The sequence below is a fragment of the Amblyomma mixtum genome, chromosome 1 (assembly GCF_055824585.1).
Source record: "Amblyomma mixtum isolate Tamu chromosome 1, ASM5582458v1, whole genome shotgun sequence".
Lineage (NCBI taxonomy): Eukaryota > Metazoa > Arthropoda > Arachnida > Ixodida > Ixodidae > Amblyomma > Amblyomma mixtum.
The window spans coordinates 307,739,363-307,767,277 of NC_143012.1; the positions used below are offsets into that span (position 1 = coordinate 307,739,363).

Genomic DNA, 27,915 nt, shown 5'->3' on the forward strand with positions numbered 1-27,915 from the left:
AATTAGTCGCCCTCACACCACAACTAACCCTCACATATTCGCGTTACATACTCGTAACCGTCCTGTGAGATTGTTTTTACTGCGAAAGCAACACTACACGAGTCGCCGAGCCATTTCGCAGAGCTGACGAAAGGCCATACCGCGCATGCGTGGGGACGGCGCACAGCTGGCGCACAGCCGCCGTCGCTGCGCGGGTGACTCAGAGGTGCCGCCGCCGCGCTCGCCAGTTGCGCATGCGCAGTAGCGGCGCATAGCCAGAGTGCCGGGGCCGCCGTCGCTGCCGCGCGCTCTCCATCACCCCTCTCTCTCTCCTCGTTGCTTTCGCAGTCCTCCAGGTTTAACCAGAGCTAAACCACTGCCAGTTTTTTCTACTTTCTTCCGGGCTTAGGTATTTGCAGTTCCTGCAAGAAAGTTCGACTTAGTATAGTGCTGAATCCGCAACTGCGTTTCTCTGTCCGCTTGGAAAGAGAATGATCAAAACAAGCCGAAAGTGGGAGCTTGTTTCGAGAGGAAATGAGCTCAATCCGCCTTTGCAGAGGAATTATACCGAGTCTGGAGACGTAGCGAACAAGCAAAGAGGGCATTCTAAATCGGCTAAGAGAGCACGGGTCGCTTTGCAATTATAATGGTCATACAGATTTGAAGCCCTAATTACGAACAACCCGGGGAGTGTACGCGACGGCGAAGCAAACTAAGCCGGAGTGAGGGCAAAATCCCTCGTGCCATCGCCAGCCGCTTCAATAATTACTAGGAGCGGGAGCTGAAAGGAAGTCAGAAAATGTATGCACTACGTAAGCAACTTCCTTCAAGCGTCGTTTTTTTTTTTTTCAAAATAAAAAAAATGCGTTAAGGATATTTCTTTTGAGCCACCAATCTTCCAGTCGCTTTTTGCTAGCGTGGTGCATAAAGGCGGTGCACACCTCCATTGTGGCAACGGCCAGTGAACGCTAACGTAAGAACACGACGAATAAAAAATGTAGTCTTCACATGCGCATACGGAACGCTGTGTATACCACCTGTCATTAGGGTCGCACTGCAGGGAAAGCGTGCATATACTTTCAGTATCAACTGGCTTAGTGAAATCTGGGGTCCAGTCGGGTCACGAAGTAAGTGAAAAGTCGCATGTTCTGCAGCTACCTGGGCAGAAAACATCAGGGATTTCTGTTCACCAAAGGAAAGCTGGTGCTAATATCGGCAAAAGCGGCAATCAATTAAATGCTGCGCCGTGCCTCTATAGAAGCTCCTTGCTCGCCAATTACTGATAGCAAACGAAACACGCAGTGACGGTTCGCGCACCTCGAGCTTGCTCGCGAACTCAGCTTTACGGTCAAGCCGACACTCTGAAAGTTGCCGCTTCATCAAGCACCAGAATTTAGCGCTCTACCACGCCACTGCGACGGCGTAAAAAAAAAAAAAAAGCTTTCAAACTTCGATCGCAGTCACGCTCTGAGGGCTCAAGTAATTCACAACAAATTCTAAACCACTGCCGCACCATCTCGTGGTTCATTTGTCAAGAAAGCTGAAAATTCACGGCATAAGACTATGGCCTCGTCTAAGTTCTACGGATGTATTGCGTAGATTCCAACTTTTGCGGAGCCGCCGCGGTAGCTCAGTGGTCATGGCGCTCGGCAGCTGACCCGAAAGACGCGGTTTCGATTACGGCCGTGGCGGTAGAACTTCAGTGGAGACGAAATTCTTGTGAAATGTCATTGCACGTTAAAGAACCCCAGGTGGTCGAAATTTGTAGAGCCCTTCCCTAAGGCGTCCCTCATAGCTGAGTAACTTTGGGTCGTTGAACCCCTATAAACCAAACCAAACCAACTTTCGTAGATAAAGTAGACGGTGCAAATTCCTCGCATTTTTCATTGTGAGCGCTCCACTATATTCGAAACTACTACCTCACCTACCTCGGCACCATGAGAGGTGGCTCGCTCACCGACTCATGTTACTCTCATTCGCTTACCCACACTCATATCCACTCGCACTCATACCCACTCACGCGCACAGGCAGCTCCACTCACACTCACTTAGGCTGTCACTCAGATCCACTCAATTACACAAACAGCCGCACACTCACACTCGTGTCCACTCAAACTCACAACCCCTCCCTCAACTCACGTCCACTCAAACTCACGTCCTCGTACACTCATATCCACTCACTCGCACTCATGTTCACTCACACTCACGTCCACTCGTATTCACGTCCATCCAAATTCAGATTCCCTCAATGTGAAGTTTGCAGTGCATGTTGGCGGGAGGACGCCCCCTTTATAGTAGTACTAAAAAAGAAAGACAAAAAAAAGGAAATATGATGCCAGCCGCGAAAATTGCTAAATAATATCTTAAGCACCCGAGCTGCGGCCGGCGGAAATTAAGGCACAGTGAGAGAATAGCAACGAGAAGTACAGTGGGAAGCGATAGCGAAAAAGGGTTGGTGAGGGGTATATACACTATTTACGATTTTTGCACAAATTTTATTTTTATTTATTTATTTAGCAAATACTGCCGGCCTGTGTTACAGGCCTTAGGCAGGAGTGGGGTACAAACATATTGGTAAAAAAATGTCAAGTACATTGCAAAAGAAGCAGATAGCGAACAGAGCAAAAACCAGAACATACAACATAAAATTGATTACTAATGCAGAGAACGTGTAATTACATCGAACCTGGCAGCAAACGAAGGCATCGGACTTGGCCCAAAACAAGGATACATAAGAGCCCTATACATCCTTCAGAGCTTGTAAAAATAAATTTACCGATTCACAATTGACAACGTCAGCAGGTAAACCATTCCACTTAGTGATAGTATGGGGAAAGAACGAGTACTTAAAAATACGAGAAAGGCGAACACCCCCTTTAGAGTTTCCTGTTTTCCTTCTTTGTCGACAGCGGAGGGAATGAGATTTGCTGTCGCCACCGACGACGCTCGAAGGTAAGGCGGCCTTTGTTCCACTCCCCCCCCCCCCCCCCCCCCCCCCTCCCCCCAGCACTGTCTGAAGGGCGTGCATACTTCGTACAGATGCAGTGATGAGCCGCCCGGGGCATTGTCGGGCTCTTTGGCCAATTTTCGCAGTTTCGCTGCTCGAAGGAAGGGGACACCTTCGCGCGTCTTCCATGGCCCGTACCAATTTTATTCACTTATGATGAGTGCCTGCGATAAGTGCCCTTATTGGTAATAGCCTGAGCTAAGATGCTGAGTTTTGTAGTTGGTACTCGCGGTGTTCTCTATGCGGGGGTGTGCATAGATTAAAGGACGCCACTAGATGGATACTGCTCAAGAGACGGCTTTGCAGTAATAGCAACAATGGATTCGCCTTGACAATGATGTGTTGGCGAGTCAGCTAGTACAATTCAGACGCACTTGGCGAGTGCGCAATTTTCGGCCGCGTGTGAAATTAAATTTCTTTGAAAACATCGAGTGCGTGCCTCCATGAAAAGAGAAACACTGGATTGGGCCTTTTTACATTAGAGCGCCTCTACAGCTGCCGTCAGTCGCAGCTACAAATTTAGCCTGCGGAACTACAGGGATGCAGGCAAGAGTCATCATAAATACCTTCACAATAGCCTCTCGGGTTTACTTTAGGGCACGGTTAAGAGCAGTACTGGCTTCGCGTCTAGCCCGAGCAATGTGTGGACAATTCTGCCAAGCAGTATGTTGTCGACGCTGCACTCATAAGTATTCTCTGAATCAAGGACGGTTGAGAATGAGATCGCGTGTTCTTGCTTGAGGCAGGTGCTAGCACTGCACCTAATTATTGTCCTGCAGTTCGCCGTGTCGTTGGACACGGCGACACTAATGGAATAACACGGGTGCAGCGAACAATTGCCAGCGACCTTTCAGGGCATGCCATGCGAATTAGGTGATAAGCAGGCTATGCTCAAGACGTTACTGTAAAAAGGCCCATTCAGAAAATTATTTGAAAAATCGTACTATCCGGTTCAAAGAATTCTTCGAGTGCTCCAGATACCAGTGCAGAAAAAAAAATGTTCAGACCAGAGCATGCAAAGAAAAGTTATTGTACGTACAAAATCCGAAATACAAAGATCACATGAAATAGAATTTCACTCGCCAATTTAAATCACCCAGTTCCGAGATTGGGCGCTGCAAATCCGAAATGCTCCTTCACGCACGCGCGCGGCAGAAGCTTGCATGTAATTGCTGTCTTGCGACGGGCAGCAGCGCATTTTGATGGCGCTGTCATTACGCTTACTACCTGTGCGTGTCTGCAGGGTGGGACCCCCGCTGGGAAAGGATTGCAAATCTAGCCCTTTTCGTTATTTTTGTTCTTTTCTCTTCACTCTTTTTGTTGCACTGTCCGTCGGCGAGTTTCTTTTTTTTTTTCCTACTTTCTCGGCATCGGCAGTGCTGCTTGCACGACAGTTCGAATTGAAATGGAAAATGGTGCATCTAGCGTGATTTTCATTAGCTTTCTTTCGCTTCTACTGCTTTGTTTAGCTTTTTCTTAATTCAAAAAGTTTACAATTACCTGAAGCATTTTTTTTACCAATTTCCCGAATATACAGTAACTAAATGCAAACTGGAGGGCTGACCAATAAACAAGGCAGTGCCCAATTCGATTGCTACTTCATATCTACTGCCGAAAATCGTCGCTACGTTTCCTCACCTTCGACAGGAAACGGGCACTACTGGAACGGATTCAAATAATAAACATTATGATTTCGGCGATCCTCTTAGAAGTTAGGGCATCACCAGTCCCCATGCTATGCCTACTAAACTAAAAACCTCATTCTCGACTCGCGTCGCAGGGCTGCTTAAAATGCATTGTAGATACGTGAACCTCTGGCCTTTTCAAAGAGCATAGTTGGTTTTTTGCGGGCCTATGCCTAGTCGATGTATTCACGGGCAGGGCCAGGTAAAGGCTGTCATTCAGGGCTCAACTATGTACACGCACATACACAGAGAGCTCTAAGGGCTTTCCCTTTTTCCCCGGACTCCCCGAGCCAGTTCCTGGATTATTAAGCGCCTCCCGCGAAAGCATGCCTTAAGAAAAAAAAAATAGGAATCAGACATCCATAGGCACTCCGAGGACGTGCCAGCGAAACAAAGTATCTGATACAAATATAAAATCTCGCATCTCATTAAGAAACTCAGCAATTCACAACCACAAAGCAATGTATCACAGTGCCTCTCTGCCTCTCTGCTGCTCGACGCCTCGACCGTTTGGGACCAATTCTTGCCGGTAACCGTGCCCTGGCTCGGCAATGACCTTTCCATCGCTTCGGTGCAACGACCCGATTTAGCAGTGCGACACGCTCCAACACAGCTCCGCTTCAAAGCGATCCCCGGCCGCCCGCAGCTCCACCTGCTTTTGTTTCGCTCCGTTTCGTTCGTCGGCGCATGCAGCGCCGCCGCTGCGAGGGAAGACGAGTCCGCGCGCTAAGCCTAAAACGAGGTGGCGCCGTCGCCAGCGGGCCATCGGGCTGCAGCCAGAGCGTGCAGTGTACGAACAGAGTCATTAGCATAGGGACAACAAACGCCCGGGGCAAGGGAGCGTGGCCGAAAGGGACACGGCTGACGAGCCGAGGGCTTGTTACGAGCTCCAGGAGCCGCGGTCCATCCCGGGGCTCCATTGTGGCGCCCGACACACGCGCTGGCGATGCACAATGGCGGCCAAGGCAAGCGTGAAGTCGCGTGCCGGAAGGGCGCGTCCGGCCGCCCCCTGCCAGGGGACGTCCGGCCCCAGAGCGACACCCCCTGGCCGCCGCCCACCGCCGCTCATCCACCACCGCAAGCACCACATGCTACAACATTCGGCCGCAGCGTTGGGGCACTGCCCAGAAATATCGATGAAATCGGTTGAGACAGTACTCTCCTGCAAGCCGGAATAACTGCTAGAGCTTGATTTAATCTTCGGAAATTCGAGCCGGAATCTTCAAATTGAAAATAGTTGGGTATAACGTACTGAAGTGGTCCAGGCTATGAGGGAGGCCCTAGTAGAGGCCGCCGGATTAATTTGCAGCGCTCGGTGTGCGCTGATATTGCACAACCCACGGGCGTTTTGTATTTAGCGTCCATCGGAACATTGCCGCCACTCCCGAGATCGAAGCGCGACCTTGGGATCAGCAGCCGAACGACAAAGCCAGGTGTGTGTGTGTGTGTGTGTGTGTGTGTTTGTGTGTGTGTGTGTGTGTGTGTGTGTGTGTGTGTGTGTGTGTGTGTGTGTGTGTGTGTGTGTGTGCTTTAAACTGAATAAATAGATCCACAAAACTTCGGTGCTTTTTCGACATGCATGTCCCATGTTCCTGAAATGGCAATAGCACTACAGCGAGACATACACACGAAAGACTGACGCAGGATGGCGCATGTCCTGCGTTAGTCTTTCTTGTGTATGCCTCGCTGTAGCGCTATTGCCATTCCAGTCTCAAATAATGCACCGTATAGCCCAAATTGACGTTATTCTGTCCCATGTTCCATTAGCTTCTTTTAGCAAATTGAATAAATACTCCAGAAGAACAGCGCTGAATTTCTTGCGGTGACTATGGACTGTCAATGGTGCTTCTTCAGGGGACACCGAAGGAGAAGGGAGATGCAATCTTCGCCGCCATTACCACCACGCAGGATATACAATCTGCAGCATAGATGCGCTCCAGTGACGACAATGTGCTGCTGCAGCAAGCCTCGGTCACCCTTATCACTTCAAACTTCGCAACGTCATCACCCCGGTCCAGCTTCTGCCGTGTGGATACTTATTTAAGGATTATTTTTATTGTATTTTCACTTGTCAAAGCTAAGCCTGAAATACAAGACACGCGGCAATGGGGAGTTTCTGATAAACATCAACTAACCAGTTTTGTTAAATCGAACCGTAATGTGAGCGCAAGGGTGTTTTTATTTATTTCATTTTTTCGATTCGCGTGCCTCGAAATGCGGCCATTGCGGAAGTTTACCGAAGTAACCGCCATGTTGTGCTCTGCACTTGAATGCCTCGGCCACTGTTGCGTCCTGGCCAGTCTTGGGTTTTCAGTTCGTTAATTTATTCCCGCTCAACACAGTCAGTTATCGTGGTCGTCTACAATACACGGCCACCATCAGCGGCCACCATCAGCGGCCACCATCAGGGGCCACAAAAGAACCGGTGCCCTTTGAGAAGGCGTCTCGTCTAATGCACTGATTTGATCGCACAGTGGGCCAGAATTCTGTCAGAACAAGGTGGCACTGACGTACGCCTACGTGCCCTTGAAAAGCGGTCCTGACTCCACGTTGAGATTGATGTCGTTTTGGAGTGCTGCACCAGTCTCTTCGATCCTACCGGGATTATGCATTCAATTCGAGAGCGGTGCAGCGATCCGTGGCAGAACTCCCCTTCCGAGCAGCTCTCAATGAGGCGACGCACGGTACACCGAATGCTTCGTTTCGTTTGGACGGGACAATTAATTATCTCCCCCGACCGCGCGGTCCGCAAGAACGCGAGGCACTGTGCAGAGAGGAACTGAAAGTGGATCAGCGTCCGCTACATGAGGCGATAGAACGATGAGCTGACTGTCTTCAAAGGCGGTGAATATTCAATTTAGGCGCACACAGTCCGTCGTTTACGCATGGGGTGCTAGCGACAATGAGTGGAACTCTATTCTTTTTTTTTTTTGCGCTGTCATCATCCGCTGCTTTAACAATGATAATCTTTCGTAGCGGAATAGACAATAGTTTGCTGTGGACGTGCTGCCAAAGAGTGTACCTCTTCTGATCGGTTTTCTGTGCGCCATCTTCTCTCGTGACGCTCAATGGTTTGATACCGCAATAATAATCATCGGAAGCATGCATTCTGTGCTGAAATAAAGCGGATGTTTCCTCCTTCCCCTCACCACAACAACAATCATTTACAAAGTACTCTGCTCGTCTTTAACAGACGGCAAAGAAGGTTTTGGGAATGAAAGGAATGAGTAGCGAAGGTGCAATCTTCGCACGTATTGCAGGCGTCGTTACAAATTGCAACCGATGCCACGCAACAGACGTTACGATAACATGTCAGTTCAGTTTTTCCTCTTTTCCCGCATACCGTACGGTAAAGCGGTAACCGCATGAGGCGATATTCCTTCGCGATGCGTCGCGCGATGACGACGCCGTCGCCCACCGCTGTCGCTGGCGCAAACCGCACGAAGCGACGGGACTCGGCGTCGGAGCGGCGCGTTTTCACTGTTGCTCGACTGCTGCCACTTCAGCGTTCAGTCATTTTGCGTTAATTAACGCGTAGAACAACGTTCCTAAGGCTCCACACAAGATAAAACACAATAAAAACATTGAGAAAAATATATGTGGGCAATAGTTTTATTTCTGTCTAATACGTAAAGTCACGTGACATAGAAAAGCGCACGCATTTTTTCCTTCCTCCATGAACGCCCGCTCTTTCAGTCTGCTGCCAGCCTCCCCAGCGTCTTTGTCCGCCATGGTACGCCGACGGAAACAAGCAATGCCTGTCTTTCTACTATCCCCTCACCCCTTTCCTTTCACTTCTACACACTGCCTGTTATCCTTTATTTCCGCTGCCCCAGCTCAGGTGCTTCCAGCAGCGATAGCAGATGCCGGGGTAGAAAAATTCTTTCACCTTCCATGTTCAATGCAAAATAAAAAAAAAACCACTACACAACAACCTGCCATGGTGAGGGCACGGCCGGTCTCGACGTCTCGACGCGCGCGCTCAGCAGCGAGCGCGTCGAGACCGGCCGTGGTGAGGGGTACGTCGGCTGCTGCTCCGGTGAAAAAAAGAAACGACTTTCGCGCGCAAAACGGCTCGGAAGTTGCGCACCCGCAAGACCTGCCGCCATTGGCTGGTCTCGCGCGGCACTTCCGGGCGATGGGCGAAATTTTCTGCAAACCCAGAAACCGGGCGACGCGATGAGCGACAGTGGTTCGGCGGCCCTCAGCTCATCGCGCGATGCCACCGCGCGGCGTGTCGCCGCGAATTATCGCCTCATGCGGTTAGCGCTTAAAATCGTGGACATAGCGGGTGAAGAAATTTTGTGAGGGGCTATAACAGCGAGGTTCAGTTCTTTTGGGGGCAACGGCTTCGTGATAAATGGGATCTGATATATATTTCCTTCACGGAGCATGCTTCTTTGCCCTCACATTTTTCTTCTTTAAGCATCGGAGCTGGGAGCTTCAAGGGTAGATCCGGCGCTACATGAGTGACGCACGCAATCATTCGTAAGTCACGAGTTCCTGTGGTGAATCATGAGCCTTTTATTTCGGTATTTTGTTGTTGTTCTTGAAGAGACGGTTGTGAAAGGTCACGAGCGAGATCTCCTGTGCTCTCGCACATAGATGCTGACCAATGTTCTCAGGGACCCAACAAAAGTTATCTTGCGGCAACAAAAGCCACGAAGGTTGGCACGTGTTTGAAAAAAAAACAAAACAAGGAATGGGCCAGCAAAATTGTTCCGCCATTTGGGGTCCAAACGCCACTTTGATCACTGAATATTCTGCTACTGTAACCGGCCTCAGTTGTTGCCAGCGTGGAACGAACTGCCAGCTTAATTAAACTAAATTAAATTGGTGTATGAGGAAATGAAATAGCGCAGTATCTGTCTCGTATATCTCGATGGACACCTGAACCGCGCCGTAAAGGAAGGAAGGAAGGAAGGTGGGAGTGGAAGAAGAAAGAGGTGCCGTAGTGGAAGTGTCCGGAATAATTTCGACCATCTGGGGATCTTTAACGTGCACTGACATCGCACAGCAGCTTAACTGGACTCCTCACATTTTGGCAAAACGCTTATGTTGGTGAAAGGAAACAGTTTGAAGCTCTCGAGATAGTAATGCAAAGCATATACGGCGTGGACTAGACCCGGCAAGCAGGCTGACAGGCGAACAATCAGGTAGTAGTGCGTTTATCTATTGTCTCCAATTTGTGTTCTCGGGCAAAAACAAAGCAATTCGGCGACAATAACAGCACACGAGTACGGCGCCTCCTGTATTATCAACGCCTGTCAGATTGTTTGCTTTCAGATTATTTGTAATCTTGTATAAAATATGGTTCCTATCAAAGCGTTTTTGTTAAAAGCCTCATCGGGCAAAAAAAATGTCTTTGGTGACAAAATTCGCCCATTGGCTGGAGGAAAGTGTCGATCACCGTACCGAAAGTTACGTGACTTCTAGTGAAGGCATCAACAATTTCTAATGCTGTCTCACTGCCAACACCTAATGTAATTAGGTGACCCTGGGAATTTTTGCATGCAAACGGAGGGGAGAGAGGTACCGCTGTCGGTCAGTTTTACCAGGCGATTAATTATAATTCATTTTTTAAAGCGTTGCTTATTGCCCCTGAGGACCCAAGGCAAATGGTTATATGAATGGAAAAACTTGGCAGATATGATTAAGTTTATAGGTGACCTGTGACCCGGCGTCCAAGCAGCGTAGGACGCAGCTCTGTCCTGCGAGAGCTGCGTGTGCTCTCATTAGTTTCAATTTTAGAACCGCAGCGGTGGCCCAGTCGTTCCAGCATCAGCCTCGCATGTGGGAGGTACGGGGTTCGATCCTCAGCGCCGACGAGTACCCACCGGTGATACAATGGGTACAAGCTTTCCCCCACCTGGTGCTCGGCTTCCTTAGGGTGAAATGCTTGGAAAATGGGACTTTGACCCCTCCTTGAGTTGAAGAAAAAACATTGTGCCATGACGCACTTTCGCCACAGATGCCCTTGCGTCCTCATTCATCTTCATCATCAGTTTCAATTTTGGGCAGACCCACGACGGACGGTGGATGTCGGTTTGGGCTTCCTGGGATAGGCATACAGGATACTCGGGGTGGGGAAATAAGCCTCGTAATTGAGGCAAGTTACGAGGGACGGCTGGAATGAGGATAGACCACACTCGGATCCTCCGAAGTGCAGTCTGCTCTGCACGGGGTGGACCCTGGCGGAGGGTTACCGCACGCAGAAGGACTAGAGCACGCGTGTGACACCACAGGTTCTCCTTCTCTGCCAAAAGGACGGACGGCATCTATATAAATTCTTATTGTGAAAGCAACCATTAGATGGTAGCATTGCCACATTCCCAACAATTCTGGACAAAAGAATGTTTGAGCAGGAAACAGTTTATGAACACAATTTTTTCATATAATGCAAGATTTTACTATAATAATCAATATATATCCGCAGGTCACCTGACGGCAGTCTTGAAATTTTTTCAGAGAATGTTTGACATGAATTGTATGAAGTCCAAGGTGGTGACCAGCCTATACTCCGCGCTGCGAAGGGGAACTGCGCAAAATTTCCGAGTTAAAATTTTATCTGTCAAACTTAAAGCGAAAATTTCTTCCACTACAGAACTCGCTGTGTTGTGCAGAAAAAAATGCCGCATACTGTACGTGGAACACAAACATGTGGCATACATGGCCATTCTGAAGAAATTATCGACACACCCTCTTAAAATGGGTACTTCTGCGCTTCCAAAAGTTCCACCTTAGTCAGAACATAGACAGTAAACTCCCACTACCGAAAGCATGATACTTTGTTTCTGCTATGCACGAGCTTACTCATTGCATAGACAAAGAAATATCGTTTTGCATCTTCATGGTTTCGATTTCATCTGCTTTTTGCTGAAATTTTCTATATTTGTTTCCTGATTTCTTTTTAATTATGTAGTAAATATTGTTCGTTTGCTGTTATGGGCATTTAAGATATTATTTTGCCTAGGCTCATATGACGTAAGCTGGTTCTTTCTGTAATTCAGAGAGACAGTCAAGCTATCACTGAGGCACGAACCTCGTTTTAAATATGGCCTCGGATAGCGTGACGCCATAGCCACAGTTTGCAGAACGTTTAACTGTTCAAGTGGGATAGTGTAGAGACCTGGGAGCAGTGCATTACTCTGAATAAATTCTAATGAACCAGGCCGTTTAGACTTGCTTAGATGAGCAGCCCAAATTTTTCCCCCTTGGTAACTAAATGACTCCATTTGGCCAGGACCACCATCCCACAGCCAGAAGAGGAGTAACCGTTAACGACCTAACTTAATTCTATCTGGAAAACTTAAATTTGACACGCACATTGAACCGGTGCCAAAATTTTTTAACTGAACATGAGAGGACCTGCATGAAAAACACGTAAAAAAGCCATGTCCAACATTTTTAGATAAAAATTTTGAAAATTAGAAAAATTAACAGATAGTGTTATGAAAATATTGAAGGTAATGGATCATTCTTCTGACATCTATCAAAGTCTTTCTTTTAAATTGTTTTTATAGATCGCATCGAACAGTTAAAACTGCCACAGAAAACCATCAGGGAACGCCTTTGACCATAGCAAAAATGTTAATAGCAAAAAAATTTCAAGACTGCCGTCGGGTGATCTGTGCATATATTGATTGTTAAAGCGAAATCTTCCATTATATGAAATAATTGCTTTCATCAACGCTCTCCCGCTTAAGAATGCTTTTGTCCATAATTGTTGGGTATGATGCTGAAAGTATAGGCGATACAAAATTCTCTACCATGAGTTCCGCCCTTTCAGCACAAGAAGCACGACACTAAACCTGCCTTGACTAAACGCCCTCAAGACAAAAGTATAAGAAACATTTCTGTGACTTTGTGGTGGCACTTCATGAAGCACGGCATAAATTTTTATGCTTTGCATTTTGAGCAAACTCACGTGTTCGCCGTTGTCAAAACCAAATCCGTAATTTCAGCACATGAGTGCATAACACACACTGCAAAGCCGGCCAACGTTTATAAAGAGAGGGATATTGTGTTAGAAACAGTGAAAAAGAAGTTCCTTTTCTGGCACGTAATTTTCTTAACGTATTTCGTTTCGAGTCCTTTCTGGGAGTGACTCTTCTTCTGCCCCCAGGCAAAACAGGTGACGAGGGTTCAAGAAGGGGACGTCTTCTCGCTGCTTTCACTGTAAATTTTCTTTTATTGCTCTTAAAAACAATAAATGATTCAACGAGTACAGCACTTGGCAAAAGACACGCAGGATGTGTGGTGAACAGTTGTCCTCTGTTTGTACAATATCGCTACGGGCACTAACGCCGCTTTCACCGACAAACACAGGCGCGCTTCTTGTCAACCGGGACTAGAATCACAACAATCACTTCAAGAGAAACAGCACACTTGGTTCTCACGCACCCGACAACAAAGAAGGAGAACGAGGGGAAAAAAGTCGAAAACCTTTACGCGAGTCTTTTGCTCTGAATTACGAAAATTTTTGACTTAAAAGAAAAAAAAATGAAAAAAAAAAGAGAATGAAAGGTCTAAGCAAACCCGTTCGCATTTGCTAACCGTGGCTGCTGAGTAAGGTGGTCTATCAAGAGCTGTAAAGAACTTCGCCCAGGATAAACGTTTAGCTGGTGTGTGGAAAGAAATAATAATAAATCGGAGAGAAAAAATATTATAGAACGTTGAGCAACCGTGCCCGGGGCGACGTTTTACAGAATGAACTCCGAAGCAGCAGGCGTTGGTCTTTCCTAAGAAATCTTTTTATGAGAAATGTCGGGTTCATTAGGCTGTGCTCTGGTCCACATTAAATGCAAAAAAAATTAAAAACAGACTAAGCCTATTAGTCTGTTTGAACGTCACATCCCTCCACGGCCTTTCGGATGTCTATATTTTTAGTTACATTAATTTTTGCTCACCGTATTATGAGCACTCAACCAGGACAATATCCACCGCGCTAGCTTGTTAATTCAGAGATTTGAAGGCTTACGCCACGTCTGTCGCAATAGCAGCAGAAACGAACGCGTTCTCTCTTTTTGTCTTTAACACAGAATTTTGGAACGCACCGATTGTGTAAATAATAAATGCAACCAGAACAAAGAAGTTTAACGAACTTTGCACTGCTTCATTCACTGATCGGATCTCGGAAAAGAGCACGCGGTAAGCCTCGTCTACCGCATTGTTCTACTACTATGCCACAGCGACACAAACTTGAATGCAAAGAGAAATGATTCGGAAAGGTGTATAGAGATATCAGAGGGTCTGTACATTTTCTCACGCGTTCAGTGGATGCTTAGTTCATACAAAAATAGCGTATACAACCCCGTCAGGCCTAGCCACGATCATGCTTGGTTCCCGCAAATATATCTGCTTTTTTTTTTTATCTGAGCATTTCAGCTGATGTCGTGGAAATTGTGAGTGCTTGATGCGTGTGTGCAAAACAATTATCCGGAGACCTCAATTTCAGGGATACTTGGGCAAGCTTAAATGAGGTACGTCTGCACTGAAAGCGCAGCTGGCGATATGCCTGTGGATCCGTGAAAGAAAAATGTTTCCACGATCGCAATAACCGCTGCTTTCCAAAGTTCAGGCTGCAGGGCTCAGGTGCTCGTAATAGGCTTGACAGCGGGTGAGCGCATAGAATAGTACATTATTTACACTGTCTCGTCGCGCACAATCTACAGTTATAACTTACGCAAAACAATAAAAAGAACAATGACTGTAATAAATTACGAAAATAGAAATAATAAAGATCAAAATAATAGCTCGCAGAACCGTGGACAACAAAGTACCAAAGGTACCGCGTGGTCGATAACTATGCAAGTCCGTGGACTGACAATAAGTGAGAGTCAAGTCAGTCGCAGCAAAGAATAAATTTCGCTTACGTTGACAGCACATGACTGATAGAGAAGACTCACACAGTTTATGAACGCGTGTTATGGCTTTTGTGAGCCGTCATTGGGAATGCATCTAGCACTCATTGCCAGGTGTCAGTCTTCTTTAAGGAATGTCCCTATGGAGAGGCAGTGTAGAAAGTATTCCCGCTGTGCAGAAATTTAAAAAACAGACGGAAGTTGGTAGCCTGCATTAAGTCATGCGCCACTTAGCACTCTGACACCAACGGTGGTTCTGCACTTTCTAAAAAGCGCGACACAGTGACATCTTTGGATTCGTCTCTTAGGAAGAACGCTCAAGAGAAACGGTAAGCCATATGTAATAATGAGACATGCGAAACGCTCATGACTGTTCTTCAACGAGTCCAAAAGTCGACCCCAAGTTTGTAGCACGGGCAGCGGCACTTGCGTTGGACTGTCCACTATGGCTACGCGGTGGAGTCCATGGCGACGTTTCCTGTTTAAAGCTGCACCAGAAGCCATCTGGCTTCTTTCACGAGAGCTTTCATCCTATTATGCAGCCACATTGTTCTGGCACGCTCACAAGCAACTTGTGCACAAACGAGCCGGGAGGTTTCGAGCTGGTGGTCTTGGTTCGCTATGCGGCGCATTCGTTGCTGGATGTCGTGGCGCAACCTGGCACGGCCGGCACGATCTCGGCGATGACGACACCATGCTGTCCTCGGTGTCTCTGAGGATCAGCGGACGTCTCTTGATCATCACTCGCAGATTTGCACTATGAAATCGGCACGGCAGTTCACATGACGAGCAGCTTGAAGGTGACCTTGCCGTTTCCGGACTGGTCCAGGTTCTTGGCCCAGAAGCGGCAGGTTACCCAAATCTCGGTCCGCAACGGCGGGTTGGGGAAGTGCAGCATGAGCAGCGGAGGCTGCCGGGATGTCGGGAAGAAGCGAAGCGGGAACCCGTGGTAGGGTGAGTAGCGGATGTCGATATCCCTGTTTATGTGCTCGCTCTTGCAAGTGACGTAGAGCAGGCCCGGGTCGTAGCCCTCGCGCACTTCGTCAGGTACCGCGGGGGACGTCAGGTCGGACGGCGCCAGTGGCTGGGGAGTCCAGTCCGGGGAGCGCCGGAACACGAGCGCAACGCAGGGCGCTCCCTCGCGATAGCCGAAGAAGTCAGCCGCGCTGCAGTTGTCGCTGACGAGGCCCACGGGAAACGGGCAGCGACCTCCGGGGTCGCAACGGGCACCGCCGCCCCCACCACTCTCGGCAGCGTAGCTGTCGAGCAGAGAGCGCAGCTGGCGGGACTGGGACTGCCAGGCAGAGGGGTTCTTGCGGTGTACAACGATGGTGTTGGTACGGTCGACCAGGTCCTGGGGCTTGGGGACCACGTCAACGGCCACGTCGGACATGAGCCGCCGGTACCGCTGCTGCTGCCGCGACGGGTGAGCGATGTGCCGCGACAACAGGACGGCGGCCACGACGACCGCGACGATTATGGCTGTGCAGATGAGGGATACGAGGCAGACGAAGGTGACGATGCGCCTCGCTGGGTTCCAGGGCGGTATGGACGTCTGGCTGGACGGCGGGGACGGGCTGGGAGGTGCGGCGCCGTTGGCCGTCGCCGCCGGCCGGAACAGCTTGCCCACATGCAGCTTTAGGTTGGACACGGTGCCGGCCTCGGGGCTCTCCTGGCAGCGCAGCTGGTGCACCTCCTCAGGGAACGAGCGCGGCATGACCACCGGGTGGCTCTTCAGGCACGGACACTGCGAGGACAAGACACCGGGATTAGTCATGACGCTCATGGACACAAGAAAAGAAAGAAAGGCTAACAGTGACTACGGCACAATGCCAGCTGATGATGACAATGTTCCGTCAACGAATAAACTTTAAAGAGGCCGGGAGGCAAGCAGCCATCACGGGCGATGATCTAAGTTGGGCGATCACGAATCAAGTAAATTACGAGTGGCCTCGAGTTGATCGACACCGAAGCCTGTCAGGACGAGGGGGCAAGAAGAGTAACACAAAAAGGCTTTCACTGTGATGTGTTGAATTTATCGCTTTACACAATCAGAATCGAAGAATGTAAATCGGTAAAGAAACAAAAACTTCAACGCCATGCGCAGCAAGCATACTTCGCCGGCTCTCGAAAGTGCCCTCGTTCTTCTGCCAGCGGGCAAGGTCGGTAGCTCCATACGTTACGCCGAAGTGATCCCGCTCTTTAAGAGTTGGCCGGAACCGAGAGCTTAATGCCTGTGGTTTCGTCTCCGCGATGTGCTCTCACACAATGGCCTCCTTAAACTGTCCCCTCTTGCATACGACTGCCGCTCGCACGCCCCCGCCACAGCAGTCTCTTCTCAAGGAAAGACGATTGAGTCATGCGCATGCGGTGGCAGCCTGGTGGCGCAAGCTATGCACGCGTGTTTGCTACACGCTGCCAGTCTCCCGGACTGCAAAAAGGAAGGACGCGTTGACGGCGGCTCTGGCAAGATTTCAGCCACGATCCGCGCAACAACGACGAGCATCAGCAGCAGACATGTCCGGACTTGCCTTCAAAAGTGGCCCAAGGACCTCTCTCGACAAAAGCGAAAAAGGAAGCGCGCGCAGACCCAAGGATGAAGCGGTGAACTCGTTGCCGGAGTCTTTTGAGTCGACGAACGTGGTGTGGAGCGGCCATCTGGCTCCCTCGAGTGATGCACGAGCAGTGCAGAGAGGGTTTGGGGCGTTGGGGGGAGGGTTCAATTGAAGGATGACTACACCTCCCCGTCTCTCCTCCCACGCAACCGTCTTCTTCGTGCGCACAAGCTGCTTGGGTGGCGGTGCACTCAGTGAGCGCGCATCAAGGTCTCCCACAACTCGGAAGCCGGCGCCTTACACAGAGAGAGACAGGAGAAGGGCTGGGCTGAGAGTGAGAGAAATCTCGAATCGGCGCGACGAGCATCTGCCCGAACCAAGCAACAACAACAACGCAAGCAGCGTGCCCCTCGTCGAGAGAAGAATCCGTCGAGCAAAAACAGCGCGCGAGCGCGCCCAGGCATGCGGAGGGCGATAACCACGATGTGGCTGGAGGAAGCTTCAATGACGCGTAGCGCTGTCGCTCGCGGCGCGCATGGTGGGGCAATTTACGCCGCCGCGGCGGCCGCCCGGGGGTCGCCATGGAGACGTCGCTGCCAATCCTCCCTCCGCTTTACGGTCAAAAGGGCACAGTGCGGTTGCGGCATCGCGGGCAGCGCAGTGGTTGACGAAACAGACACGGAGTGCAATACGACTACCACCGCCACAGATTTCCGCCTGGCACTTGGAATCGCTCAGTCCTGAGATGAGAACTTGACATTAAGATGAAAGGCTTAATTCCGATTGGGAAATTGGAGTACTGTCACGGACGGGAGTTGGCGGAATGTGATGTGAAGGAAGACTTCCTGCAAGAGGCGGATTTGCACGCGCTGTGACAGGAAGCCGCCAAACGCTGAGGGTTTACACACGGTGAATTACAGAATTGCTGAGTTCGCCACGTGGCATCCACAAACCACGCTCTGAGTATTAGTTTCAGTTTTCACCAGTCGAATGAGCGGAAGCCTTATGATGAAGTACTTCTAAAAAAAAAAAAAGGTAATCTTTACATTCACGTCGAACATAGCTGCTCGAAGATTAGATTCGCGTCTTGCGTGCCTGCTCGTCGTGAAACGCATATCCTGTTGCGGACTCGGGTGCGCCTGACACCTGCCCCTGAAAAAAATCTCTCACCTTCAGATCACTCCTTCCCATCTTTGGGAAAATCCGCATTCTGCATGCAGCGCCGCAGAGGCTACGCGGTAACGAGACGCGTTCCACGGACAAGCTCGTTCGCACCTCCGCCTTCCGCGAATGCACTCGAGAAAGAGGTTCGGGACGTTACCGATGGAAAGAGGAGCGGCCGCATCGACGCGTCATCGCCACTCTCTGGAATCGGGGCTGCTGCTGCCAGACCAATATGCAACACTGAAACATGCCACATAGATGCGATGCCACAGGACGGGGCGCTGCGGGAAGCTTACTGGCTCGCGCGGTGCCGTCGATTGGGAAGAAGAAAAATGAGTCGGAAACGAGAAAAAAAAAGAAATAAAAAGGGCGCGCAGGAAGAATTCAGGGGCGGGAGGGCGATGAGAGGGCCCTGTCCGCGCCCAGACCTTTCTTGTTAGCTTTGCGGCTGGCGCTCAGTGGTTCACGCGACGACGCTCTCTTCTTTCAGCAGATTCCGCGAAACTGCGGGCTCCATGAGAGGGCAACGAAAACGGACGGGTGAGGAGGTAAGGGAAGAGCATAGCGTTGCTCGCAGAAAGCGGGCCACATATCCGCTCTGGGCAAAGACAGGAGAAGCAGCCGCGGTTTGGACAGACATAAGGGTGGGAAGAGGAGGGGAGTTTGAAGAGGCGCAACAGGAAATGAGGCCGCGACTGTTCTAGCGAGGGCCCTCTGTCTTTTTTCCCATAAACGCCTGGAAAACCTTGTTTGGACAAAAAAAATAAAGGGTCCCGTACGGCCGCCATCCGTTCCGTCCTCACCGCAGCAGGCAGCGGGAGGATGGTCTCTGTTCTTCGGTTTCTCCGCTCTCATTTTTCCCCGCTTCCGGAAGCTTTCGAGGAGAGAGGAGTCAGTATTTCGTCGCCGCTGCTGAAGAGCAGGCGGAGGTGAGAGGATTGCCGGTTGGGTGGTAACGGTTGGGGGGGGGGGGGGGTGGGGGGGGGGGGAGGTAAGAATACGGTGCACGAACGAAGAGACGAGGTTCTGTTCTGCCCATATAGTTTTAGGAAAAAGCAGTTCAGGCACAGAATACCGACGCAGCCGTACAACTTCACGGGGAATACTCGTTAAATGTGCTCCACTTCCGGCGACCGCAAAGAAAAACTGTGGCTTCCGGTCCTCCGCCCCCCTCCGCTGCCTCTCAAGACCCGCTCTTCCGTCGCCTTTTAAAGACAGTGCGGCACGGCGGCCGATGAATCGGCCGGGCCACACGAGTCCGGGCCGCTCCGAGAAAAAGCTCTCGGCGGAGGTCGTCGTTGTTTCGAGCGGTAGAGGGGCGTGGCTTAAACGGCGCGCCTCAGAAGGGCGCCGACAGAGTCTCCACCGAACGCGCGAAAGGGGCCGCCACAATCACCCGCTGCCATCGCCTGCGGCCCCCATTCTTTTTCACGCCGATTGCGCGACGACCCGGAGTCTTTAACTGGGGAGTGGAAAAGGGCAGGCCACACCTCCTCGGCGCCCAGCGGGTACTGAGCGCAGATTGTCTCTTCGAGGAACCGCGCCTTTTTGGCCCATCGTTCACCGCAGCAAGTGATGGCCGCGATACTGGCGATAAGGCGGCAGCGCGAAGTCGGCGAACTCTCGCAGTCCTCCAGACACAGACTAAGAATGGAACTCTAGAATTAAAACAGGCGCACGCAGTTCGTTCAAAGCAGCCCCTGTACACAGCTCCTTCCATTTTCATTGTGCGCAGTCAAAATATTGAGAGAGATAAGAACCAAAGGGAATGGTGTTTCAAGTATATCAGCCAAGGTAGGAGACAATAACTGCAACCAGTGAAGGGGCTGGCCACCGCTAATCTTTCGTCTAACGCATAAACAGTTTCGTTTGTTAAAGCTATAAACCTATATAACGCCAGCTCCACAACATTCACAGCGCTGGATGTCTTTTCTAGGACAAAGTACACGTAGAGATTGATTGATTGATTGATTGATTGATTGATTGATTGATTGATTTCTGGGTGCCAAAGCAACACCGCGTCCAATCGGACACGCCATAGTATGAGAGTAGCCGCGGCATCGAACCCGCGACCTGTTGTCTTCCAGCGGCATGCCATTAGCCTTGGAGGGCGAAGCGTGGCGGCTTTAAATATAGACAACTGATACGAAGTATTGCTACCAGAAAACTGTACCGGAAGCAGCTGTGGGTATAGTGGGTAGATACCGTACCTTGAATCGGAAGACAAATAGTCGGCAGTTTCAGCTATCACTTATCTTTAAAAAGAAATGAGCAAATAAATAGCAGCGAGGTTATAACAATAACAAAATTATAAATAATTATAAAGCAATTCGCATGCTTTGTGGTGACAGACCGGTGAGGAGTAAACTGCCACACTCAACGCGCGAACATTTTCCGTCTGTTTTGAAAGCTCGATTCAGGGAGAATCACACACACAAAAGATAATGTTTTGTGTACGCTGCTTTCTCTGCTTCGGCGTGAACGCTGAGCCCTTGAAAACCCTTCTGTAAACCGTAAAAAGTGACGCAGCTCCCAGTTTGAAAAAAAAAAAAATCCACTAAAACAGTGAAGGACGCCGACTTAGCTCTAACTTCGCTCTTAGGCAGTTTTGTTTACGCCTTTCTCCTAATTCCGTATTTTTTCTCTCTTTCTTCGTCGCGAATGCAGACTCCTCTGAACGAACTCTAAACCAAAAGCAAGTAAATATAGCTGTTTGTTTACAAAACTGTCGGAAACTCTCCTGCATGCGCCTGTCATCCCTATCGACATGTGCCTGGGAAACAGGCAGCTAGGGCTTACTCCTTCCTCATCGGCAAGCACCTCGCTGAGAGAAAGAAAAACAGACAAATATTTGGAAACCCTCATTTCCCGAGCACTCGCCAGCGGATTTCATTATCCTTCCTTTTTTTTTTTTCTCCGAGCTGATGGATACTCTGCTGACGTGGCGATCACGACAAAAGAAGCAGCTCGCTACGCACCGCGAATATAACAACAATAAAAAAAAGCAAGGGGATAACAAAATGCACAGCACCGGGGAAGTGCCGAGACAGTTGAAAGTGGGAAACTATACGTGACAGCTTATACGTGCACAACATCGTTTCGCAAAGAAACAGGCACGGGGCTTGCGAAAGCCCGACGCAGATTGAAACGTTTTTGCGCAGACGAGATTGCGAGGGACTGAGGAACTGAAAGCTGCAGCTGAAAATGGCGGCGAATTTGGACTTTTCGACTACCTAAAGAGAAAAGAAAAAAACATGCTTTCCATCTCGCGAGATGTTGACGGCTTCGATGCACGGGCGGGAGGTGAAGGTCCGTCAAATTGTTGCGCTTCAGGTCCCATCAGGTTCTTCGCATCCTAGCTATTCTCGTAGAGCTTGCTAAACTTTCTTTACACTTTAACTTTACGGCTTGTAAGAGTGAAGCATGTTCCAGCGCGTGCAGTATTGGGTACGCTGACAATTTAACTGCCGCGTGCGAGCAGGCAGTGAAATCTGAACACAATAGACACCGTTTAGAACAAACATGGCAGCAGCGTGGAAGCTTTTTCATGTCAGAGTTATCGCGACAGGGGTGAGTTCTGCTTGGTGTTTAAGTTCGACTAAGTTCTGCTTGGTGTTTAAGGCTCTTAAAAATGTATAATAAAACTTTTTTTTTTTCGCTGTAACAAAAATGCACGAGGAGAGTATGCTTCTTTTCTTTTTTGGCAGTGGCAGACGCTTGTTGTCAAGACGCTCAAAAAAGCGTGCTCTAAGGAAAGACACGTCGCACACACTCTAAAGACAAAACCTAGCCTGACCTAACCCTCATCTTTGACGGCCCGCCCTTGCAGTGGAAATGTCTGTCTTGATGTGCAGAGTTTCCGATAATATGTCATGCCCACGCTCACTTCTTTTTTTGACTTGCGAACTCGACTTTGGTCTCTAATCCACACGTAGCGCTGTTTTTGTCTCTTAACGGTGTATCCTATGCCATCGTACTTCCTATAATCCCCTGCGCGTCTTCCGCCTAATTCCAAGCTTTCTTTTTCTTTTGGCCTGCAAATTCCAGCTCTATAGGTGACTACTTAGCAGCTCTGATCCAGGTCTAGTTCTGTCTCATTGCTCAAACGTGCCACCTGCTCTATTTGAGGCAAACAACTGTTCTTGTGACCCCGTCCTCGCAGAAAAATACGATTTACCAGTTCGTCAGCTGCGTACGCTGAACGAAAATTGACCAACCCTTCTTCCGAAATGACTGCAGACGGTTTGGCTTCGCGTTTCGCGTAGGTTCAAGACATAGACACGTCGCAACTCAATCAACTTGTCCAAAAACAGATGTCTCGAACTTTGTCTTAAATTTGCCCCCTTTTTTTTGTTTTTGCGCCGTTTGTCGATGAGTGCTTCGATGAGGAAATTAGATGCCCTCGGCGCAGATTAGTTTACAAGAACATGGCGCCGTGACACGACAAATGAAATCCGTATATGCACGAGTGCGCGCCTAGCGCCATTTTTCTTGAAGAGAATGAAAAAGAAGTTTTCTAGCCTCATCCTTCTGTGTGCTTCGCAAATGTCTGAAATTTTACCCTCCCTCTTCTGAGCAAATTTCTGACCCAGAGCGGTTGCTTTAAACGAGAAAATGGAAGGAAGAAATGTAAAGTGCTTCTGCTTCTGAGGAAAACGGTAGTTCGTAATTTAACACTCAGTCAATATTAAAACATCACCAGCACTGCCAGTAGCCAGCATAAACATAGAGAAAGAAAAGTGAGTTATAGGACTTCTTTGTTTTAGACCGTTAGAGCTGTTATTCGCAATACTCAAGGTCGAGTTAGTGTGAAACACAAGAGCATTCAAGTAGGACCAGTGAGTGGTACCATTGGTACACAGATTGTGGACCACCTAATCGGCGTAGAATGTTCGGATTGGTATAAAACAATTCAGCGCATTACGGAGCATAAGATTACTAGTCGAATCAAAGCGTAGTGCATTATAGGGATTCGCACCGACGACCTTTGATTTCCAAACCGTGTCTTCTTGAAACTTCAAACGTCCATTACGGCCAAGCTAATTGACGACGGACATTCGAAGTAGTGTCAAACGATTCGTCTTCTTGCACTGTATACGTTAACACCAAAAAACTAGATATCCGGATATAACGAAAAATTTGTACCGGATGCAGCGAAGACGACTAACGACGCAATATTCGTTCGATATTGCTAACGCTCGATACTCACACGCTACCTCAGCGTTTTGCTCATTTTTTCGGTTAAAACAACTGGCTGTCGGCGAGAACATGCGCGCGTGTTCTTCTTTCACAAACTATTTTATGACAAAACACTGCACGACGAATTGCTCGCATCTCTCAAGTATATATCCCATGCCTCGATCATGAACACAGTTGGCTAATTTCACGTAACACCAAAGCATTTTCTGACTCATTTATACCTCGAACATCTGTGGACTGGAACCATATTCCCTCTTCATTGGTAATAGTAATTTATTTCCACCAGTGATGGAGGAGACTGCGGATAAAAGTCGCTTCAGAAGCAAGCGACTTGACTTAGAGCCCGCAGCCTCCTTTACAAGCCAAGCGACGAATGACTTCATATGAAATATGAACAAAAATAAAGACCAAACAAAGCAAACTACATAAAAAATGCTATTTTGTTATTTAAGAAACAATGAGTGACAAAAAGTTCACCTAATGCTCGCACATGATATTTATAAAAATCAAGGCCTGATTTTTTAAAATTATTTAGAAGTGTTGATAGTGTGCATGATATTTTTTGTGCAGAATAATTGTTTCCAGGAGAGACCACCTTCCACTGTTCCGTGTATCTTGTGACGTAAGAATGTGTGTTCGTGGTAAGGTTAAATAATTCATGAAGAAACTTCACATTTTCTTTCACCTCCCGATTGAAAGCTTGACTTAACTTGTAATTATAAAGGTTAAACACGGGTATCATATTTGTTTTCGGAATTAGAACGGTTATCATTGTTTCAATCCTCAGTGTCGAGTGTTGTTCAGCAATGCCGTGTATTAGGGTGCTTTACGCTGTATTATATTGATGCTTTCGCAATAGAAGTCATTACGATCATGCTCTCTTTGGTTTCGTTTCTTGTTTCATTACATTCTGTGTTTTATTCGTCTTTATGTTGGAGGTACTACTGAAGTGACCGCCTATTCTTCTCTGAAATGTTTTGCCCTTAAGGTACAAATATAATTAAAAAAGACAAACACAGCACGTGCTTTCACTTTAACACAACGACTACTGATTTTTGCATACATTTGCGTTTTGAGTTCCTTGCTGTAAAGCCAACGGTCTTGTTCAAACAGCCGAGGAGATACTATTACGCAATAATTTAATACGATTTTTTTTTTTCGTGGGCAGAGGAGGCGCTTATCAGGTTACCATTTTGGCCAACACTGAACGGATAGCATTACGCGCCCGACAAACTGATTTAAAATTGATTGCTTCATAGTAATGTGAAGAAATACTGTCGTGCCCAGAGTTTTTTTTAGTTTCTTAGTGGTGCTCTTCGGCATGCACATTCTGCTCTTAAAAGGCAACCAGCTATCGCAGATCGATTCTGTGGTTCTTTGTGGCTACACAGATGTTTCTCCGGCAACAAATTACGCATGTATATCCGAGAAAAATGAATTTAAGAATTTTCCCACAGCTGGAGTGAAACTTGTGACGTCAAGACTGAAAAAGACTCAGTGATCAGCGCTTGCAAGTGAATAACGCTGTAGTCTGGCCTCAGTGATTGGCGAAAGCCGTTAGGACGCGCCGCAGTTTACTTGCGAAAACGGCCAGTGGGGGCGACACCTATATATGATTTTTTTAACTTTTTCTATTTTATAAAAGCGCCGTTCGCAGTAGAAGTAGCGCTTTCGTCTTTACAACGCTGCAGTCTATTGAGACAGGACAAATTCGATTTACGCACAGGGTTCCACTATTAACATATACTTGTTATGCGCACTGAAAGCAGTCTTTATTTAGCATTTGTAATGACGTTAGTGGTGCGGTGCTTGCATGAGAATACGGCGCCAGTCATTCGGTCGTAAAGGCTGAAAAAGTATCCAGTTGTGACAGGCTTTGTTCGAAAGCAAAGGAAGTGGTTTGTTGCAGCCAACGGTGTTGCGGCCGAACTTGAACTACGTATGAAAAAAAAAAATGTTATTGTAATACAAATACGAGGAGAGAGTTTCGGCTATTCAGGCCAGCAACTGCAGACCTGTCTTCATTTTTACTTGTTTAATAATGACAACAGTATGGTCATCGTAGATGTCCAGTATTTATTTATTTATTTATTGCTTCCGTTTTAGACTAAAGACAGCCGCGGATCCAGCATCCGGGAAGTCAACTACAGGACAATACACGCGACAGTCAAACAATCTGTGCTTACAAAACGAACAAAAAAAGAAAGAAAGAGAAAATGACGCAGATTGTGCCTAGTGGCTACAAATCCTTTCTGTCCCGCACGGCAGGAAACACTGGATGAATGAAACGAACTGCACGAATTGCGATTCAAGAGCTGGCAATGTTCACGTGAATGAGCGGAGCTCCCGAGTAACCGGAAGACAAGGGCAAACTTTCCCCCTCTCTTCATCCCGTTCGGGGAAAACGCTTGTGAGATCGGTCGCGCCGACTCGGTGGGCGGCAGTAGGCAGGCCGACAATGTCCGGCCGCTGAAAAAAACGTTCAAAGCTAGATTCATTGTGTACGAGCCGCGCGCATGACGTCACGACGAGGGCGTCGCCTTGGCATCACGTTGAGTGTGTGGGATCAGGTGTCCCACGCCAAACGTCCATAAAGCGTGCCAGAACACGAGAGGGGTCGCCGGTCGCAGTACTGAGGGGGGGGTGAAGAGACTTTGCGCATAGTTGCCAACCGTTGCGGAACGGCCGGATTTCCCGTCGCAATCGTCGAAGCTAGCAAAGAAAAAGAAAAGTTCACGAGCGAACCAGTTCGTCGGCGTACGGACAGGGGCTCCGTACCGCGGATGAAGCGAGCACAACTTGCTCCCTCCCTCTCTCGCTCGCTCGCTAATGTATACAAGCAAGCATGCGGCCACGCCTGCGGCGACGCGACCTGGTGGCGGTGGTGCAAATAGCAGGGCGGTCACGTCAGCTCTGCTTGGCGAGCGCGTGCGTCTTAGTGGTGCGCTTTAATTTTACGACTAGCCAGGGGCCTCTAACGGCTCGAGTCGGTTTTGTTGGAGAGGCACTGCGTTAGAACAAAATTCAGCATCCAGCACACCACTTCTGTGTGACAGCCGTGATAACAAAGGTAGCTGAACTACGGATGATTAACTATGGAAAAGTACATCCAATAGAGCAGAAAAACAGCTTTGTGAGAACTATGTGGGATCATCCCGACGACAACGACGACAACATCCTTCAGCGCACAGCAGCGTGGCTTAGCAAAATTATAGCTATCCAGCAGCGTCATTCATTACCTACTTGAGCCGCGCGCGCTGCTAAGAATGTGCTCCGATTTATTTGACGGTTGGGTCACTCAGCACAGCGAGAGGTTTCGCTTCAGAGAAGGATATAAATAGGAAACAAAGTTTCAATTAATCGCTTCCGCCCATGGTCATGTATTGCGATTTCGAAACTATATGAGTCAGCGAACTGATGCGCGCAACAACTTCCACGAACGCTGCAAATAATCTCAAGAGCCGTGCTTGGAATTTTCGGTTTGCGCGGAATCGATATCTGCAGGAACTTGTGTACTTTCCACTGCTGCAAATAATCTCAAGCGCCGCTGTTCAGGTATATAAAGGGTGCCGAACGTGCATGCATGAAGTTCCTTATGGAACGGTGTATATATACATCATTCCTGAAGCGTCCTGCAGTGTTCTCAATAGGGCATACACTTCATTAAGAACAGCGGTGCAACCTCCTAGTTAACGTAGCATCGGATATAAGGTTCGCTGGGAACGGGGAGCCAGACGGGGCATCAGGGCGAGATTGCACGATGCGTTATTAATGAGACGGCACGAGCTGGAGAGTGTCATTATAGAAGGGCGCTGTTCATCTCGGCCCGCGAGATGACAACGCACCGACGGCGTCCGGACGTTGTTCCTGGTTATTTTCTCTCGAAGAAGCAGCCAGTCTGTATAAGAGCTGCGACCTAGTGCCGCAAGAAATAAAAAAAGAAGGAAGAAAACAAAGACGTAGACATTTATGTCACTTGTGGGGGAACAACGCGCCATATATTGCAGAGTCGCGAGAGAGGTATTTCGCTTTTACGACATATATACGGACGGCACGTCGTCATCTCTGCCCGGCCAAGATGGCTTGAGGAGTGGCTTCTGCGCTAGCTTTAGCACACTTTTAAGGTTATTAAATAAAAGAAGCGAAAACCGACACAACTAGGCTGCAGTGTATGCCCTTGGTGAGCGCCCCGTCGCCGCTGCCAGTTAGTGCACTCAGCCCGAGCTTCGTTTGAGCGGCGACCCTTTTGCGGAAGATGAAAAGTGACAACCAGATTGAGTGTTGCGTGTAGAATACATGACGTGGCACTTGGTAATACGCGTCTCCCTAACCCTGCTTCCAAGCTGCTCCCAAACTGCTTGCAAATTGCTACCAAACCTGCTTTTAATACTGATTCCAAAGTTTTTTTTTTTTTTAATTTTACTTTTCGTATATACGTGCAGTTACACCGACTGCCGTGACTC

At 48.6% G+C, this 27,915-nt stretch overlaps 1 protein-coding gene across 1 annotated transcript in view; it reads right to left on the minus strand.

Moving 5' to 3' along the window:
- Positions 1-13,182: 13,182 nt before the first annotated feature.
- Positions 13,183-27,915, minus strand: part of LOC149372349 (uncharacterized) — a 46,831-nt gene continuing 32,098 nt past the window's right edge. The window contains exon 2 of the mRNA XM_089586132.1: positions 13,183-16,281. Within this exon, the coding sequence (XP_089442258.1) occupies positions 15,313-16,281 (969 nt within the window). The 3' untranslated portion in view covers positions 13,183-15,312. The remainder of the gene's footprint in view (positions 16,282-27,915) is intronic.